The following is a 20,452-nucleotide window of genomic DNA, read 5'->3' as shown; positions in this document are numbered from 1 at the left end:
CAGATTAAAAGAAACCTCCCTTTGCATAGGCAACCAATTACATGTAGTCAAACATGTTACATACAGTATTTGCATCCCATCATATCACTCATGTTCACTAAAATGAGATCTGACATGAAGAGGGGCGTAATTGGAAGGAAAAGGCTGTCTGGAGTTCACACACACAAAAAAACCCCAAACCCCAGATCTTCAATTTCTACTAATAAATCTTTTCTTATCTGGACCTACAGTATTTTCCAGCTTATTTATCAGTTTAAGAATGTTAAAAGCTAATAAACCTGAACATCATTTTAAGAGAGAGAAAATAATAAAATGAAAATACAAAGTAACTATGTGACGTGGTTAGGTTGCATTGTTGTCCAACATTTGATTTTGTGCTGTTATACATTACCAATAATTCACCAGAAAATATGTGCAATCGTTGTTTGTTTAAACCAGTGCTTTTTCAACCTTTCCAATTAGCATGCTATATGAGGAATTCTGGAAGTTAATGTCCACAAATCTTCAAGTTTGAAAAACACTGCTTAGACTTTAATTATTCAACAGACAGCTATATATATATTTTTCTGTATATAAATTAAAGTTAAATTGTAAGTGCTTCTAAATGTTTCTGTAACTAGATAGGTTTTTTTTTTCATTCCCTCCCCAGACTTGGGCTTGAAAGAGGTTCAACTGCTAAAGAAGCCTTGGATGTCATTGTCTCGCTGCTGGAAGAATACGGTCAAGGTGGAAATTATTATGAAGATGGAAATATGTGCCATACTTTCCTGTCTGCTTATCTGATAGTAGACAGAAAAGAAGCCTGGGTTTTGGATACTATTGGAAAATATTGGGCAGCACAGAGAATTATAGGTCTGCTTTAGTTTTAATTTTTATCCCCCTCCATTACTTATATAAGAAAATATTATAGAATGTGAATGTCCAATGTAACCTTGTATAAATTCAGATTTTATTTCTTGCTCATACTTATATTTTTTATCACTATCCAACTGGACTTCTTCAGCAATCTTACAAAATAGAAGTTCGAAATCTTCAAATCTGAAAGTCAAAAAACCAAATGGACCCGAGTTCCAAAAGAACTGTAGATTGAAATGGCTGGTGCAAGGATCTTCAAATTGTTTCTAAAAAATAATTATTTAGAACTCTTTAAGTGTGAAAACAGTTTTTCTACGGCTTTCTTTCACTAAATCATGAAAAGCCAAATCACTGTTTGCTTCTCACACACACACCCATCCCCACCCAAGCACCCACCCACCCTGGTGTTTCCCCTGCCAGCCTCAATTTTTGCTCCTACCTCATCCCAATGTATAGTTTTCGACCACAGTTTACTTCTCCATCCACCTGGTGTTACTGCTTTCCATTTTTCAGACTTTTTGCCATTTGTAGTAAGAATTGTTCTTGAAATTCTTATCAATTCTCTTTCTGGCTTGTTCCACTTACTTTTTCTCTCTTATTGTCATATACAGTAGTATGTATGAGAATATCATACTATCAAATGGTATGTACTATTTATTCTTGTAAGCCACCCTGAGTCCCATTGGGATTGGGCGGCATAGAAGTCAAATAAATTAAATTCATATTTTTTGTGTCCTTCATAAGTAAACCAGTCAGGAAACACAACTAGATGAGCTAAAGCTACTTTATTATAAGGCTACAGCACAGTAATAGAATCTTGCAAGTCTGACAGTACAAACTTCCCATCACCATTTTAACCATCTGATCAATTATGGTGGATCCTTCCTAAGTTTCTTTCTCTGATCCTTTATTTATTTATTTATTTATTTATTTATTAGATTTGTATGCTGCCCCTCTCTGCAAACCTGGGGCAGCTCACAACAATAATAACAATATACAATGTAACAAATCTAATATTAAAAGAAAGTATCTAAAAACCCATCATTTAAAAAAAGCATACAACACAAGCATACCATACCTAAACTCTATAAGCCTGGGGGAGATGTAGGTGGGTCTTAAGCAATTTCTGAAAGGCAAGGAGGGTGGGGGCACCCTCTGATCTCTGGGGGGGAGTTCATTCCAGAGGGCTGGGGCCACCACAAAGAAGGCTCTTCCCCTGGGGCCCACCAGAATGACATTGTTTAGTTGACGGGACCCGGAGAAAGCCAACTCTGTGGGACCTTATCGGCCGCTGGGATTCATGCGGCAGAAGATGGTCCTGGAGATATTCTGGTCCAATGCCATGTAGGGCTTTATAGGTCATTACCAACACTTGAATTGTGACTGGAAACTGATCGGCAGCCAATGCAAGCCACGGAGTGTTGGAGAGACGTGGGCAAACCTAGGTAACCCCACAATAGCTCTCGCAGCCGCATTCTGCACGATCTGAAGTTTCTGAACACTTTTCAAAGGTAGCCCCATGTAGAGAGCATTGCAGTAGTCGAACCTCGAGGTGATGAAGGCATGAGCGACTATGAGCAATGACTCCCTGTCCAAATAGGGCCGCAACTGATGCACCAGGCGAACCTGTGCAAACACCCTCCTTGCCACAGCCGAAAGATGATCATGGGCTCTTCTCTTGCTTGTCTGATTACTCCCTAGACAACATCTCTTTCCCTCATCCATAAGTTCTATTATCCCTCTTCAGTAGTATCACTGTTCTCTGCCTTAAGATTAAATCTTTTTAACCAGAAGAATGAGGCAAAATAAACTTCATTTAGCCTTTGCCAAGCAGCCTCTTTTTTTCCATCTTGAAGCTAGGATTAAACTTTAGTTCTTTTTAACCAAACAAGGGAGGTTTGAGGCCAGTCTCCTATGTTGGCTTATAAGTTGCCACGGATGTTTTATTATAGGAACAAATATGTTTATTATTTTTCTGAATGGGATTTATATAATATATATTTATATATGAGATATATAAATCTGCACATTTTCTAATCAATCTAGCAACATTAATTTTTGCTACCTTTCTTAAATGTGACAGACATTTGAGTGAATGTGGGAGGCAGGCCTTTGCTATTTATTATAAAAGCAGCAAAGGTGAGAAAGAATCAGTTCATCACTGTTTGCACAGTTCAGTGGAACAACTCTTCTAAATATGTTACATTATCACTTAGCTAATAGGATTTTATTGAATGCAAATTGGATCTCATTTTAGTTTTTTTAATGTCATATTTTATTTAGATGTTTTATTCTTGTTTCTATAGATGGAGTCAAGTGCATTTGCAACTGTCTGTCCTTAACTACAAAAATCGACGCAGAACATCCTGAGCTTAGAAGTTACGCAGAAAGTAAAGGATGGTGGAGCACAGATAAAGAATTCAATTTTGCTGAAGTATTTTCTCAAGTTGATGGTTGTTCAAATTGTTGTTTGGGGAAGGAGATCTTTAAAAAGCAAGAAGGCAAGTAACTTTGTTGCCCACAGTCTGTTTCAAACAGTACAAGTTTAGGGCAAAATAGCAACTTGACAATTTATTACTACTAAAAAATTTGAAGAGAATAAATTAGATAATGTATGCATAAAAGGGCACAAGAGAAACTTGGAGCAGAGAATTCAAGGTCCTATCCAATTAATGATCTTATGCAAGGAATTCACCCATCAACTGCTTTTGCATAGGAGAAGCTTGAACAATTCCTCAGGAAATTTAGAAATAATCTTTATTGTGTTGACCAATTGATTAAATAGAAAATGATAGAAAAATCTATATTCATTGAACTGAATTGCTGGATGCACATTTGAAAGCACAGACCAACTGTTAGAATACCCCTAAATTCCACACTATCCCTCAATGCTGAGAACATATTAAATTTTTGTAAAGGGCAGCCATTCACCCGCCTCTGGTGGGGGAGGTGCGCGTGCATACACACCCTCCTTTCAGCTTCCTGTGCATGTGCAGAGTCATGGCTCTAAGCAGCCCCAGCTGGGAGCCATCAGAGGGAAGAAATTCTCCAGAAAAGAGGGAGACAATGCTCATCAGGGAGACAATGCTCCTTCATTGCCCCTGTCGCCCGGTTGCTGTCTCCTTCCTGGGGGATTTCATCCCGCTGATGGCTCCCGGCCAGGAGTGACCGCCCTGCCGCACCTCGCAGGACCCAACTCCATGGCCACCGACCGGTCGCACTGGCAGCAGCAGCAGCTTCAGAAGTGTCCCATGCCCATCGGATGAGTGCTACGCTCTCTGGTCTCTGGGTCCACTGCAGGAGTGACAGCATGGCTGGATCCTGTGAGGCTCCTGTTACCTGCTTGCCAGAGTTTCCCTGATGAGCTACTCTCCGCCCTGGAGGATTTCTTCCCAGTGGCAGCTCCTGGCCGGGACTGACCTCCATCGCTGCCACGCAGGACAGGACCTAGTCCCGCGGCTGCTGGCTGGCCCAATTGGCAGCGGCAACAGCAGTAGAGGCACTCCACACCCACCAGATGAATGTCTGTTCTCTGGGCCCATCTAGCGGGGGGCACTGTTGCTGCTGGCTGGGGCGACGAAATTCGGCTGCTGCACATGCACAGAAGCTGTATCTCATGTGCATGGTGCGTGCACGACCGGCGGTGATGGAACTTTGTGCGCAGCTCCATTTCTGCCAGTGGAACGGCATTCCATGCTGTTCTGCCTCCTGCCCACCGCTGCATTGTTCTGTAGTTAATGAAACAAGGATCCTGAAAAATTCCCAAAATCATTGCAGGTGTTTCCAAATACAGTAGTACCCCTAGATAGGAGCATAATTCGTTCCAGAAGGGAGCTTGTATGTCGAGGCAACTCGTATTTGGAACAAATAACTTTAGACATTGTTTTTCCCCTCCGAGATAACCAAAAGCAAGGATTCTTGCGCCACCTAGTGGATGCTCAGATCGTATCCCGAATTTGAGCTCGGGACTAGAACAGAAATGTCTCTCCCTCGTGGCTCATATCTTGAAATACTCGCATGTAGAGCAGCTCGTATCTAGAGGTACTACTGTACCAGAAATAGGAATCACACTCATCTGGTGGTGAAAGTTACAAATTCATCCTGCAGAGAAGAATGAATTCCAATTGTCTAAAAAGAGGAATTGGTAAAACCACAAGTGAAATGCTCCTGATTTGCTCATGCAAGGGATAAAAGAACCCAAATGGCAGTAGGTGGATGGAGCCAGTTGCGAAGGGCGTGTGAGGCTCCATTCACCTACTGCCATTTGGGTTCTTTTATCCCTTGCACATGTGCAAAGGCTTCTGTGCATGTGCAGAGGGTAAAAGAACCCAAATGGCAGCGTCCGGGTGGGTGGGCGGAGCCTTGAACTCCCTTCATGACCGGCTCTCCTACGACCGACAGACACGAGTGAACTGGGAACATTTCATCACTGGATTAAATTATATCACATTTTGCATCTATTTTGTTGCCCTTGCTCTTTTTTGAATTCTAATAATAATTCTATTTAACATTACCCTCAATATTAGATTGCAATGTTCAAAATGATATTTGAGAGAGTGAGTTATATAAGAGAGGAATGTTCAGTTAAATCTGGTGCCCAAGCATTTGCAAGCTAAGGGTCTTACTTGGGCTTTATTAACTATATTAGGGACCTGAAAAAAAGAATGATATCATATTGAAAGTTGGTGGCAGTTGGGATTGCACAAAAGCTGGGAAGTTGCTTAGGTTAGGCAAACATATAAGGAAACAGGAAGGGTGGCACACCCATTTATGGGAGAAAAAAGGTGTGAAACACACAATTTCAAATGCATGCATTAAGGGCAGTGATATTACAGGTGTGGAAGGAAATAAAGAAAAAACATTACATACAAATAGAAATCCCAAAGTGGATATCAACAATTGAGGCAACAATGCACCAAATACACTAGACAAAATAGAAATATTAACATATAATGATCTCTTAGACGTAAATAGTCTTCGGAGAGGAGTGGCATACAAATCTAATAAATTATTATTATTAAATGGAAATTTGAAATAAATTAAATTAGAAGAAGAAGAGAAAAATTGATTGTTTATCATACTATCAATATCTACAGTAGATATAAATCAGATACAGTATTGTAAATTTTAGAATAGCTAAAAAATACAACCAATTAGATAAAATATTAACTAGTCTGGACACCAAATTTATAACTAAATGTTTAACTATCTCCTACAGTATCACAACATAGAGGAAGTAGTCAAACCAAACATGGTAAAGGAATGGGAAAGAATTTGGAAGGATCAATACAGATTGACACCATCGGTAGCCTATAAAGAAAACCTTTATAAATTATTTTACAGGTGGCACTATGCCCCAGCAAGACTTGCAAAAATTTATCCAAACTATTCCAATTGCTGGAAATGTAAAAAAAAATATGGAACATACTACCACCTCTGGTGGACATGCCCAGAAATCAAGAAATTTTGGATTATGATTCAAACCTGGATAAAAGAAATACTGTATTAGATTAGGAATTGGAACTAAACCTAGAAACATACTTATTGGGAATAATAAGAGGAAAACATTCAAAAGCCCAATACTGCCTAACTATACATATATTGACAGCTGCCCAACTAGCAATTGCACAAATGTGGAAAAATGAACACATGCCCTCTGATAAATGGTAATCAATAAACTACTGGAATGCACAGAAATGAGCAAACGTACATTAGAATTGCGAAATGAGCAAAGAAAAGAAACATTTCCTTTGTCTCTTGGCAATAAGAGAATAATCGTATTGCACTGTATAAGCAAGCAGTTTCATATATACTGTACATGAATACACACACACATACACACATATATACTCACAAATAAACATGTACATATAAAATTATATATTATATAAATATGTAAATTATATATATTAATTATTTTTTAAAAGGAAGATAAAATTAATACTAATTTAAGTAAGAAAAAGAAAACAAAATCAAACTGCAAACTTTCATTTCAAGAAAGAAGAAAATAGAAGAAAAAGAAAGATTTTTTTTTTTTACAAAGAAGTGGTTTTCAATTTTTTTAGAGCAGTTACAAGTATGATAATTTATTTATTCTGTGGTCATATTACCTGTTATTCTATGTTTGGAACTTTTCTTTCACTGATCTATCCTACTTAATCATCATGCATTCATTTTTTTTCATATTTTACTCAAAAAGCCTCACACAACCTATTACATCCCAGATGCATTGGCAAAGAAGGGAGTAGGTTTTTCCTCCTGAAATGATCATGCCCTGCTAAATTCCCAATTTCCATTTTTTTTTGTTCCAGGCAACATCACTGTGGAAACAATGATTGAGCTATTACGTAACAAGGCTGAGGGCATCTCTGTGGATTCAGACTCTTTTCTGACAACAGCAAGCATGGTATCCATCTTACCTCAGAATCTGACTTCCCCATGCATTCATTTTTTCACTGGCACACCAGATCCATCCAAGTATGTTAGATGTACCAGCATCCTTTTAATAGTCTGAAGAATTATTCATTGATTTTATATGTTGGATGGGTAAAATATACATTATTCTCTGAATAAGGTTATGAAAAGAAATGTTCACAGTTTTGATTTGTTTTGTTTCAAATCTCTGGAATTATTTTTGCAGCTGCTAATTTAAATCTACCAGTAGTTGAATAAAGGCAGCTTTGTAAGGGTGACAAAAAGATACCATGAATTAGTTCAGTATTGTTCAATCCTGGCAACTTTAAGATGTGTGGACTTCAACTCCCAGAATTCTCCAGCCAGCATGTTATCTCAATAATTCTGGGAGTTGAAGTGTACACATCTTCAATTTGCTAAGTTTGAGAAATACTGTGTTAGTTAATTTGATCTACCCTATTTTCAATTTATATGCCTCAGCTGTGTTAGCTATTGCCCTGTAGTTTGCCTACAATAGACCCTGGGATATCAAGTCTGCTTCACTCTTCATAATTTACTTCCATCATTTATATTGGACTCATATATCTAAGATGTATGCACATTAGTTAATGAATTTTTTTTACCAGAGTTCTTTGCACTGCATTGGAACTTCAATTTTAAATTTTACTTTTCTACCTTAATACTATGTGGTTGTTCTAAAAAAGCATGCACCCATCCATTAAATTATGCTGTACTTTTGTTTATTTTATTATTTATTTATTATTTGGATTTCTAGGCTGCCCTTCTCTGTAGACTCAGGGCAGCTTACAAAACAAGAATAAATACAAATAGAACATGTAAGAAATCCAAATGTAAAAACACATCTAAATCTAATCTAAATCTTTAATCTTTGTTCCAAACAAAGCTTTGTTCCAAAACTTAAAGATGCTTCAGAGTAGGGCACTATCAGAACCTCCTTAACTAAAGCACCCATCCTTCTGGGATTCAGCAGCAATTATGTTAAGCTGAAGAAAAGATCTCATTCTTTAAAAAGCTCTAAACCTTATTAGATGTAAAATAAATGGTATAAATAATTGCATCTGTGCCTTGGATACAAAATGCAGGATATTCTCATATTTATAAAGAAATATATAAAGCCACTATTGTTTTATGAATATATAAAACTAATGAAAGAGACTAAAACGAATAAGCTTTAACATAATATTTTCAGTATATTGGTAAGTTTTCATTGGAGCTGTATTAATATTGTTCTCTTTTAGTACTAATTCTTTTTGTTTATGCATAATTTAGCCATGTCAGCATTTCCTGCATATTTATCTTTCCTTTCCTTTCTGTGAATACAATTGTTTGGATTTTTCTTTCTAAAGGGAAATAGGTAAACTTTTATATAAAGGTATAATTCAACAGGGATGGAGTGGTGGCTCAGTGTTTTAAGACTCTGTGCTTGTCAGCCAAAAAGTTGAGTTTGAGATCCAAGAACCGTGCTCCCATTACTTGCCATAGCTCCTGCCCAGCTAGCAATTTGAAAAAAAGAAAATGCAAGTAGATATATAGATACCGCTTCAATAGGAAGGTTACTGTGTTTCATACTTCATGCTGGCTACATGATAAATGTATAATAAATAAATAAATGTATAATAAATGTGTAAATAAATAAATGCATGATCTCTCAGATAGCACAGGTTCCTTTGGCCAAGAATCAAAGATGAGTACCAACCTCTTGAATCAGTCATGACGGAACAGAGAAAACCTTTAACTTTTATAATGCACCAATAAATATCATAGTGGCTCCAACGTTGTAGTTTGTCCATTATCTGCAAGCTTTTTGAATTAAAACAATAAAAATATTTTAATTGAAAATAATTAAATTCATTTTTAGATGTAATAGAAATGTTTATAAATAGTTTTGTGAATTCCAGATATTAGTTCTAATCACAGGATGTTTCAAGGGAAGAAGGATTCAGAAACAGCAAAAAGCCCCTGCAGATAATTCCTTAAAGTAGCCCAGTGTCTATTCCAGTTGATATGAACAACTCCATACAGAGAATTGCAATATTAAAAGCCTACATCCCTGGAGAGATATTTTATGTGACATAAAGTGTTAATTTGTGCAAAATGGTCTGACAAAGCAGAACAATTGAAAGAGCGATCAGTGGCAATAAAAATGTCCTAACATGATTCTTTAAATTTTAATATAGTTATTAGCAAAAGTAAATAGAATTTGTCAAAAAACTTGCATATATTTATCCTTTTCTTTGAATTTAATTTGTGTGATCAGATTTATTTTGGGTATACAGTATTGTTTTTGTTTGTAGGAAAATAAACTGCCAGGTTACAATGTAATCCATAATTATAATTATTTAGTTGGTTATTCATGTAACTTTTTTTCAGGTCCATATTTAAACCTTTTATCTTTGTGGATGGTGTGAAAATAGTACCTAAAGTTCAATCGCCCATTTTTGGTAGTGAAGATCCTGTGAAAAAAAATCCTCGGTTTCAGGAGAAACCTGATCGTAGACATGAACTATACAAAGTACAAGAGCAGGCCCGATTAGTCTTAGACAGTGATGAGGTAAGGCTTCCAATTCGATTTTAGAATATTATTATTAAACTGATTGAATTATTCAGTACTCCAGGTTTGCATTTTAAAAGCAGTTCTCTTATACAGTACTTATATAACATAGAAACATAGAAACATAGAAGACTGACGGCAGAAAAAGACCCCATGGTCCATCTAGTCTGCCCTTTTACTATTTCCTGTATTTTATCTTACAATGGATATATGTTTATCCCAGGCATGTTTAAATTCGGTTACTGTGGATTTACCAACCACGTCTGCTGGAAGTTTGTTCCAAGGATCTACTACTCTTTCAGTAAAATAATACTTTCTCATGTTGCCTTTGATCTTTCCCCCAACTAACTTCAGATTGTGTCCCCTTGTTCTTGTGTTCACTTTCCTGTTAATATATATAAAAGTTCCTGTTAAAATATATAAAAGTTCTGCTCTCTTTATTGCTGATTGCAATAATAATAATATTCTTCCAGCAGACGTGATTGGTAAATCCACAGTAACTGAATTTAAACATGCCTGGGATAAACATATATCCATCCTAAGAAAAAATACAAAAAATAGTATAAGGGCAGACTAGATGGATCATGAGGTCTTTTTCTGCCGTCAGTCTTCTATGTTTCTATGTTTCTGTGCTTCTTTGCATAATTATAGGATAGCTTAATTTTATATTATACATATTGATGCTTTTGTGATCAGAAAGAGGCATACATTGTAATGGGAAAAAAGTAACTTTCCACACATAGTTAAAAACTGAATATTATCTTCTATGCTTTTTGTATCTTTATACTGATAGGTGAAATATTGTAAAATATTATCTCCAACTGCTTTTTTCCATGCATGTCCAATATAGCAAGTAGCCTTCACTTAATGCCTACTTGTTTAGTGAGAGTACCATAGTGCTAAATAGTGCTACAATACTTACAATAGATCCTCACCATTGTGGCTGTCACAGCATTCCCACAATCACAAGTCGAATGCTGGGAAACTGCCTGACTATTACAATGTTGCAGCGACCTACAATCACATGAACAATATTGCAACTTTCACTGCCAACTTCTGACAAGCAAAGCCAATGAGGAAGTGGGCAGGCAGTTGCGAATGGAATTATCAGGCATTACACAGGGCTGTAAAAGCACTATGAAGCGGTATATAAGTCTAAATGCTATTGCTATTACTATAATCATGAGATGCTGAGATTGTACGTTACTCATTTAATGTTGGCAACTGAGGCTGCTGTAACTGCTGTTGCAATTTGGCAATGTGATGTGGCATTACGTCTTACAGATATCTCAGTTCCAATTACCATCACTAAGCAAATATTTATTTATATCTGTATTTATATCTGAAATACTTTATAATAGTATCTTCAACTACTTTTTTCCAAGTGAACATGAGCACTATAGAATATGGGCAGCCACTAAAACTGAATCAACCAACCAACCAACCAACCAACCAACCAACCAACCAACCAACCAACCAGTCAATCAATATCCCAAAGGTGCTTTTTTTTCAAGAGGCAACTGGACTTTCTTGAGTCCTTTCAACAGTTCCAAGGAGGCTCCACACCAATTTGCACCACTCAGGTGACACTGATGACACAGATAAAACTCCAGGTGCCCTTAACAACCTGTCTGCTAGGAGTATAAATCCTTCCATTCCCCGCCATCCAGAAAGCTAAAGAACATTCTTGGGTGAGAAATGAAACATCTTCAAAGGAAAAAAAGACCATTTGCCTCTTGAAAAAAAGCACCTTTTGGACAACCATAAATAGGATGACTGAGAATCTCCATAGATGAATGAATAGCAGTATTGTTAAAAAACAAACACCAATTATTCTTCCTAAAATTCTTCCTTTTATAATTTTAAGCATTAATTGTCAATTGAAGGACAATGCATGCCAATGGCCAGAGGAATTTGGAAGTTTTTCAAAGCAAGATGCTTGATACCCCCACCCCTGCTAATTATAGCTGAAAAAAATTAGAAAAATAACTGTAAAAATAGTTTTTCTGGGGGAATTCCCATTTGTCCTAATCTCTTTCATGGCAAAGTGTTTTTGTAATCACTTAAATATAAGCCAGCAGTGTACAGTAGCAGCCAGAAAAACTAACAGAATTCTTGGTTGTAGAAGCAGAGACCCAGAATCAAAATCATATTATCTATTAGTACTGCTTTATAAATTCTTAGTAAGACCACACCTGGAATACTGCATCCAGTTTTGGTTATCATATTACAAAACAGATGTTGGGATTTTGGAAAAAGAACAGAGAACAGCAGCTAAGATGATTTTAAAGGCCTGGATACTAAAACATATGTAGAATGGTTGCAGGAATTGGGTATGGATAATCTAGAGAAAAAGACAAGTATAGGTGATATTATAGCAGTATTCCAATATTTGAAGGGTTGTCACAAAGACGAGGGGGTCAACTTATTTTCCAAAGCACCAGAAGGCAAGACAAGAAGACAAGAAACAATGGATGGAAGCTAATCAACAAGAGAAACAACCTGGAATTAAGGAGAAACTTCTTCCTAACAGTGAGAAAAATTAGCCAGTGAAAAAATCTTGCCTTCAGATGTTGTGGGTGCTTCATCAGCCATTGCCCTAGCCTAGCTCAGCATGTGTGTGCCGGCCAGCTTATTTTTGGTTCTGGGAAGGTGTTTTTGGCTTTCAGAGAGCCTCCGGGGAGGTTGAAACAGGAACCTACCGGGCCCACCAGAAGTTGGGAAACAGGCCATTTCTGGCCTCCAGAGGGCCTCTGGGGGGCAGGGGAAGCTGTTTTTATCCTCCCTAGGTATTGAATTATGGATGTGGGCACTTGTGCATGCTCTTTTGGCACCTGAGGAAAAAAAGGTTTGCCATCACTGGTATAGGGTCTCCTGTTGAACAGGGGTTGGACTGAAAGACCTCCAAGATCCCTTCCAGCTCTATTCTGATTGAAGTATATTTCATGTTGTATATTCCAATCTCCAATCTATCATCTTCCACATGTGTTTAGTCAGCAACTTTCAGAATTTTGACATGAAATTCTTTGAATTGCAATTCTTACACACTTTTTAGTGTTTAATTCTGAATGTTGCAAAACCTGGAAGTAATAAGTTAGGAAAGTCTGGTTTATAACTTAAATTTTATTATACCTATGGTTAATGCAAAGCAGTTCAATCCTTTTGAGTTTCCTAAGAATTTTTATATGAATGCATTTGTAAGAATTTGTATAACAGTACAACTTAAATCCTTTTAATCAGTGTTTCCTATTGGCCTTTGCATTCCTTAGGAGAAAGGTGAGACATTAAGAAGAATAATGTTAAACCTCGAAAAACAGGGCTTGGAAGCAATGGAAGGCATTCTCTCTAGCTCTGAGATTCTTGATTCTTCAGAAATAGAAGACCTTTTTTATGACTGTGTAGATACAGAAATTAAATTCTTCAAATGAAGTGAGTCTTCTTCATATTTTTCCTGACATTTATATTCCTATTTTAGCAAATTTCAGCCTTCTCTGTTGCTGCCCCGGCTGTATGGAATCAACTCCCCACCCCCCGATGTCCGTACTGCTCCCACCCTACTGGCCTTCTGCTAGGCCACTAAGTCCTGGCTTTGCCAACAGGCCTGGGGGGGGGGCACAAATTAACAACTATCATGGCCAAATCCTATGAATGTTTAATATGCATGTTGTTGTGATTGTTTAATTTATGGGTTTTTAATTAGGGTTTTATAATTTTTTAGATCTTAAATTTGACTTCTTTATCGTTTTGTATTTATATTGTTGTTGTAAGCTGCCCTGAGTCCTTTGGGATTGGGCAGCATAGAAGTTGAATAAAATAAATAAAATAAATAAATGTTCTTCTAAAAGTAAAAAAAAAAGTCATCTTAGATGTTCATATTCTTCTCTATCTCCTGAATCTAAATGAGCTCAAAGTAATTATGGCACATATAAGAACAAGAAGCCAACCTTCAGTGCATTATGGTTATTTTGCTATATGTATATATTTCTCCTGCATTTCAGATTAACATTTGTAATTTGTAAACAAAGGCTTTTTTTTTCATTTCAGTGCTCATAATCACTGTTAGCCTTTGCACAAGAACATAGAACTCTTCAAGCCTTGAAAGATAATCTCATCATATTGCCGAATTTGGAAGGAAGTATTCATCTTTCTAGAGAAAATTTCCTCAGTAGCTGTATCCAATTAACATCCTTTTTCATTACGTGTTGTCCCATGTATATTGCTAAAAGAGAAGGTTCACTGATTGGTTCATGCATGCTAGCCAGTGTAATGCTGGAATTTTTGATTTATTTTGGTGACACAACTTTAGAAATGAATAATTTTAGAAAAGACTATAGAAGTCTCAATGTTGTTTTCAAATTAAGCAGGATCTTTTGAGAACCGTCCTCCAAAATATTGACTCATTTTCAAAGAAAAGATGGTCCACTTTATAACTTCTAAATGATATTTTTGAATAGAAAATAGAAAATGTTAAAAAAGGGAATTCAATTATAAAAGGTATAACTTTTAGCAATGGAATGCCTTCTCACTAATGCTAGTTTGAATGAGAATGAAATAAATTTACATAAACCTTAGAGAAATAGTCCACCTAGTTCTCTATTCCACATTATTTCATATTTCTTTGTGTTGCATTTGAAACATTTCCCAAAAAGTTTGATTCATAATGTTCCCAATATTTTTGGAAATTTATTGGAAAGGATTCAAGTGAGGAAGAATGTGAGGATATCTTCTATCACCTTTGCTTTAAGCAGCTAATAGGTTTGTTACTAATTTGCCAAATAGTAGCAGTCATTTATAGCTACTTAAATAGAACAGGATCTAATCCAGTAAACAATTACCACTCTTACATAATTATGAATACTAAGATAGCCTCAGATGAGTAAGGTTAAATTTGCACACTTTAGATTAACAGAAAATTAATGAGATCAACATATCTGCATTTGCAGCAAACCGAGATTGAGTTAAAATGGTATGTCTGCCACAGATATGGTTTTTGTGTTATGATCCATATTTCCCTTATAACTCCATGTTCACCAATAATATAAATTTGAGTTACTTTCTTAAAGCAACTGAAAGTGAAGTGTCATTTATCTCCAGATTTTTGTATCCTGAATCCATTTCCTTATGTAAATTGTTTATTGTCCATACATCCAGATGACGTTGGACACTACCAAGTTCATCTTGGCCATCAGCAAGTCATTCCTCCTACTGTTGACTTTTTAATGAAAAGATGGATGTATTGAAGAAAGTGATTGTGCAGGTGAATCCATCAAGCAGTGACTGGTGATCAGATTCTAATCTCAAAACTATGGTGCTAATCCTATAATTCAAAACATCAGGATTCTGATGTTATAAACATTTCCAACTATTAAATTCCAATTAAATTATTCTGATTAGATAACAAATGCTGTTTATATTGTTCTTAACTAGGGACACTCATAAAACAGATGTCAAGAATGACATACAGATTCGTGAGATAATAGCTTTTAAAATTATGCAGAAAGCTAAGGAAAGTATTTTCTTGTGGTTTTTCCAATATATTTTGTCACGATGGAGATCTACAGACTTTCCTTAGTCAAGCAATTTATCTTATATGGGCAGTTTGTACAGCAACAGCTATTATTTTATGGTTTAAAATATCAAAGAATTATGTGATCAAAAGACAGCTGGAAAAGGGAAAAATCAATATTGCATTGATTTGTGGACATTTTCCCTGCAAAATTCCAAGTGTTCCTGCTATGCTACAAGACTTGATCATGCTCTCTCCCTGAGGATGTGTTAGAATGTATAATACCTGATTAAAGCAGAATTTGTAATTTTTTTGTAGGAAATTACTATAAGAAGTTTGACATCATTTGGGATATATGTATTAGACATTTATGATTGACCAAATTAATAAAATATTTTTGCACAGAAAGAATGTCTGGAAACTAAATACTTTAATATTATTTCCTGAAGTGCATTGGAGATGTGGGTTTTTTTCTTTTTTCCAGTAAGAAATAAAAATTTGAAAACTAATAAATTAAAAATTAGTTAGTTAAATCACATTATATTATGTCATATTATATGTTATAAGCTTATTTAAATGGGGAATCATCCTATTTTTTCCTTTCCTCCATTCATTTTAAAATTAATTCAGGATATATCTGAAATGTTTAAGATGTTTCAATAATTTTCATAGTTAAATGCCATGGTGCAGATAAAGATGGTTACTACATGTCATTTCTAATTGAGCTATCATTGACTAAACACTGCTGCTCCGTGTCTTGTTTTTAAATATAAGGTTTGACTGAGTAAATAATGTCTTTTTGGTTTTCTTGGTGCAGAAAAGTCTCATTCCTTGCCCTTTATTCTGGAAAAAAGTTCTAGAATAAAAGAAAATTTAAGAACCAAACTAATGGGGATATGGCAAATATAGCTTCCTGCCTCAGACAATTTTGCTTTCCACAAAAAGCAATAAAGGGTGAGCAGGAATGGGGGTATTTAAGGCCAAATGTATAGCAGCTAATTTAAGACTTCAGATACTGATAGATACACTTCTCTGTAAGGCAGTGTATAAGGCACTATAAGGCATGTTTTAGCCTTGTATTAAAAAAAAGATGGCTTGAGATAGAGGAACTTGCTTTTTAGATTTAAAATATTCAAAGTAGATCTTGTATTTTAGATCTTTTTAATGCTTCTGATGGGTAGCGGCATCAAATGGGCCAGCCTTCATAGAATCACAGAGAGGACTTGCTAATTCAAGCAGTCCTCATTTAATTTTTAACGGCCTTTGAATGACCACACTATATTACAAGGATGGCACTGAAAAAAAAAGTCCTTGCACTTATGATTATTGATTATGGTCATGTGATTCTGATTCGGGCAGTTGGCTATAGCGTCACATTTACAACTTTTGTTATAACTTGTGATTATGTCATGGTTACCTGCTACAATCCCAAGTCATAGGGAGGTTGCAAGTTATATTCATATGACATTTTGTTTAAGGATTGCAAATGATTTGCTTAATGATGTGGCAAAAAAGGTTATAAAATCAGGTACAGTCATGTGATACCTCACTTAACAACCCCACTGCTAAATGACACATTTTACAATCCCTATTGTACATGAAGGTTGAGAACTATAAGTAACAACATTTTATGTTCTTAGGCTGAGGGGCTTTAGAAGAAGCTAATGGAAAATATTTTGTTTGCATTCTTCATGCTTAAGTATATTTGTGTCTATATGTGACATTCTTTTGGATATCTCTACATCTGCATCACTGAAATGCTATATCCAAGAAAACAAAAGAGAAGACTTTCCAGGAACATATATATTATATAATGTTAATCAGTAAATCAAACTTGGAAATCATGAATTAAATACAACAGAAGCTTCATGAGCAACTGAACGGTATACAGTAGAGGCAATCAATTTTACTTTACCAAAATATGCCATATAAGAATGTAAAGCAATGTAAACTAAAATACTCCATAGCATTTAAAAATAAAATTCAGGCCAGTTTCAAAACAATTTAAATTAAAATACATTATGTTGCAACTTTTTTATAACTGAACATGCATTCCCATTCTGGCCTATCTGCATCCAGCACTCTTTTGAGTGCCATATCTGCCTGTACCTATCACATCACTAACAAAAATATGCCCTCAATTTTATACTGAATCCTTGATTTTTTTTTGGGGGGGGGGAACATCCTTGAATTGTTGATCTCATCTTGCTTGTGTCCGTAAAGGGGGGTTGCTTGCTTTATCTGTAAAAAGAAAAAGGTATTTCAGTGGCTTTGACATTGTTCTCAAGATGGGAGAGGACAAAGAAGTCTATGGTATAATCTTAATGATTTAGACAAAATCATACCACAGGGAGACATGAGCACTATGTAAAACAAATATTGTGGTTACCAATGGAGGCTTCTGTAATGTTTTTGAAAATTGCCCTATTTAATCAGCAGACATTTCTCTACATGGAAACACTATTCTATGCATTACACTAAGAAAGCCTAAAACTCCCTCAAAACTAGAGGGCCAAGATGGATAATATTGAGGTAGAAATGTTTACTTACTTCTCGCTTCTTGGCTAGGATAAATTTTCTTAAAAGGTTTAAACTCTTCTGGTGGAGGAAAGTCTTCCATGGAATGGAAAGTAAACTTTGATTCAAAATCATCTGGAAAGAGTTTAATTTTTAAAAAATTCATACTGAATTACAGTAAGGAAAGTATGTACAACATATATATCCATTATAGAATGTTATACAAGAGCACACAAAAAAAATCCATCTACCATATTCTCAATTCAGTCGCATCATTTTATCATATTTTTAAAAATTTTGTACGCTTTGCTTAAAGCTTGTTTAGCCCCATCTACTTCCACCAATTCTGAAGATATTAGAATTGCAGCAGTCTCTCCCAATCCCCTTTATTGTATCTTACTGCTTCACTTAAAAAGTTTAAATTCTATGATGGATCAGTCTGGTAAAATATTCAAGTAGTTTTCTTAATAAAAATACTGAAATTGTTTGCCAGCGTTTTCTTACAAATAATGATAATAATTGATCCTGGAGTTTTTTTCCTAGGTATGTTGCTAACTATTATGTTGTGGTTGGTTCTGGCCCAGCTCCTGCCCCAGGGAATGTGGAGGTGGAGGCAGGGGAAACGTCAACATGTCCTAGGCCTGTTTTGTTGCCGGCAGAGTCAGGGAGTGCAGTTTCCTCGTACGAAGAAGAAAGTGGGGGTGACTTGGAAGAGGGGGGCTTGGCACACAGCTCAGGAAGCCAATCACCATTATCTTCGGTCGATTCGGATGATGAAGTGTTAGACCCACGCAGGCGCAGACTTATGCATCGAAGAGACCAATTAAGGAAATATTACAGGAGATAAGAGAGGCCACCTATGTTTGGGTGGGGCTCCAGTAATTAGAGCTGCTGCTATAAATAGCAGTGTGCTAGTTTGGTCGTTGTGGAAGATTATCTGATCGCAGTTCTTCAGGATCGTGCCTCTCTGTTTCTGAACTTTGTTTGTGGATTTTTCACGCCTTTGACACCAAAGCAGAGTAAAGTGTGTGTGTGTTTCACTTTGTGGGAAGAAGGAGGGCTGTGACGTTTCTTCACAGCTACTAGCTAAGTACTTAAGGACTGATTAAGGGACTTCTACAGCCTACAAGGTTGTTTTGGGAAAGAGTGCTCTTTGCAATACAAAAAGGGTGCTTTGTTTCTTTTGAATTTTGTGATAAAGGACATTGTTTTGAATTTTCAAACGTGTGTGTGTCTGAAATTTGTACCCATTAATTTTCGGGAGGCTTCTACCAGAGAGCCCGGCAGAACATATTAATGTATCTGCCTTTAAAATTCCTGTATAAATGTCCATTTGTCTCCAAAAAAGTTTAAATTGACATACTTAAATGCACCCGTTCCTCACTTAGCAACTATTTCAGCTTGTAACCATTCATAAATATGATGGCAATTTAAAACATTATTTTCTGAACGTTTGCATTATAACTAAAGGCTGTGTGCCTGATGATGATGATGATAGTAGTAGTAGTAGTAATAATAATAATAATAATAATAATAATAATAATAATAATTTATTAGATTTGTATGCCGTCATTTTCCGAAGACTCGGGGTGGCATACAACATGTAATAATGCATGTTAGAATAAGAGTAATGCTGGTGTAGCTATACAGAACCTTGACTGAATTAAGCAGTAGCAACCAATGATCTTTGCAGCCTGCCTCTGTCCTCTCCCTTTCTCTCTCCCCAATTTAGTGACCATTTTGCTTAACAACTTGGTAGTTGGAAGAGAACTAATCAATGGATGAGTACATACTGACTTTCTTCAGCAGTTTGTGTTGCCTTTCCTAAGCAGACACTAGTTTTATAATGCCTTCATAGATTATTAATTCTGTAACCTTGTGATAAGAAAAGTTTTATGTTTTTGAATATACAATACTTGTCAAAAATAAATGACACAGAGCTATCCATAATACCTGGGTCCTGAATAGCTGGTGACCACGGAGATACTTGTGTGAGTTGGCATTTGCTTGTGAGCTCAGTTGTGGGAGACCTTGCAGGAGGAACAGGTGGTGGCATCAATTTTGCTAAGAAAAATAAACATGCGAAAAAGAGAAGAGTGAACAAAACATTTATTTGCATTCTTACCACTCATTCTTGTTCCAAAATATTCCAGAAAAACATGCATACATGTAATCTATTCGTTCTCAAAATTAGGCAGTGGATTAATCACAATTAATCAATGTAGGATTGCAAACAGATCTCCCATCTTGTCCAGCATGTAGATCTCCATATATAAATAATAATAACATTCTGTTCAAATCATCAGATTCAATGAAGCATTAGCACTTTTAAATAAATTTCTATGGCTTATAGGAAACTTATTTTAGCCTATGGGCAGATAAACAGACAACAAGCTGTCAAAATAGGAAGCACCATATCCACCCCCCTCCCTGTTAAAAGCGGCGTTCCACAAGGCAGCGTACTGGGACCAACACTCTTCATTCTCTACATCAATGACCTTTGTGATCATATCAGAAGCAACCATGTTCTCTTCGCCGACGATGTAAAACTCTTCAACACCACCACCAACACAGCTATTCTCTGTCTC

General features: G+C 36.1%; 2 protein-coding genes across 3 annotated transcripts in view; one reads left to right on the top strand and one right to left on the bottom strand.

Moving 5' to 3' along the window:
* SCRN1 (secernin 1) overlaps positions 1–15,867 on the top strand; it is a 28,232-nt gene extending 12,365 nt beyond the window's left edge. The window contains exons 4-10 of one of the 2 annotated variants that reach the window (XR_011556971.1): positions 650–852; positions 3,162–3,356; positions 7,167–7,332; positions 9,661–9,841; positions 13,111–13,270; positions 13,886–14,619; positions 14,666–15,867. Coding sequence is in view for 1 of the 2 variants with exons in the window: in XM_070729795.1 (XP_070585896.1) it covers positions 650–852; positions 3,162–3,356; positions 7,167–7,332; positions 9,661–9,841; positions 13,111–13,269 (904 nt within the window). In the remaining variant the exon portion in view is untranslated. Of the gene's footprint in view, positions 1–649; positions 853–3,161; positions 3,357–7,166; positions 7,333–9,660; positions 9,842–13,110; positions 13,271–13,885 lie in introns of both variants that reach the window. The other variant, XM_070729795.1, reaches the window with a different exon arrangement.
* Positions 15,868–17,135: 1,268 nt separating this feature from the next.
* Positions 17,136–20,452, bottom strand: part of WIPF3 (WAS/WASL interacting protein family member 3) — a 33,008-nt gene continuing 29,691 nt past the window's right edge. Inside the window, exons 6-8 of the mRNA XM_070729794.1 lie at positions 19,818–19,928; positions 17,898–17,999; positions 17,136–17,588 (exon numbers count right to left, since the gene is read on the bottom strand). Coding sequence (XP_070585895.1) covers positions 17,548–17,588; positions 17,898–17,999; positions 19,818–19,928 — 254 coding nt within the window. The 3' untranslated portion in view covers positions 17,136–17,547. The remainder of the gene's footprint in view (positions 17,589–17,897; positions 18,000–19,817; positions 19,929–20,452) is intronic.

The sequence above is a fragment of the Erythrolamprus reginae genome, chromosome Z (genome assembly GCF_031021105.1).
Source record: "Erythrolamprus reginae isolate rEryReg1 chromosome Z, rEryReg1.hap1, whole genome shotgun sequence".
NCBI lineage: Eukaryota > Metazoa > Chordata > Lepidosauria > Squamata > Dipsadidae > Erythrolamprus > Erythrolamprus reginae.
This window is presented reverse-complemented; position numbering and strand designations above follow the sequence as displayed.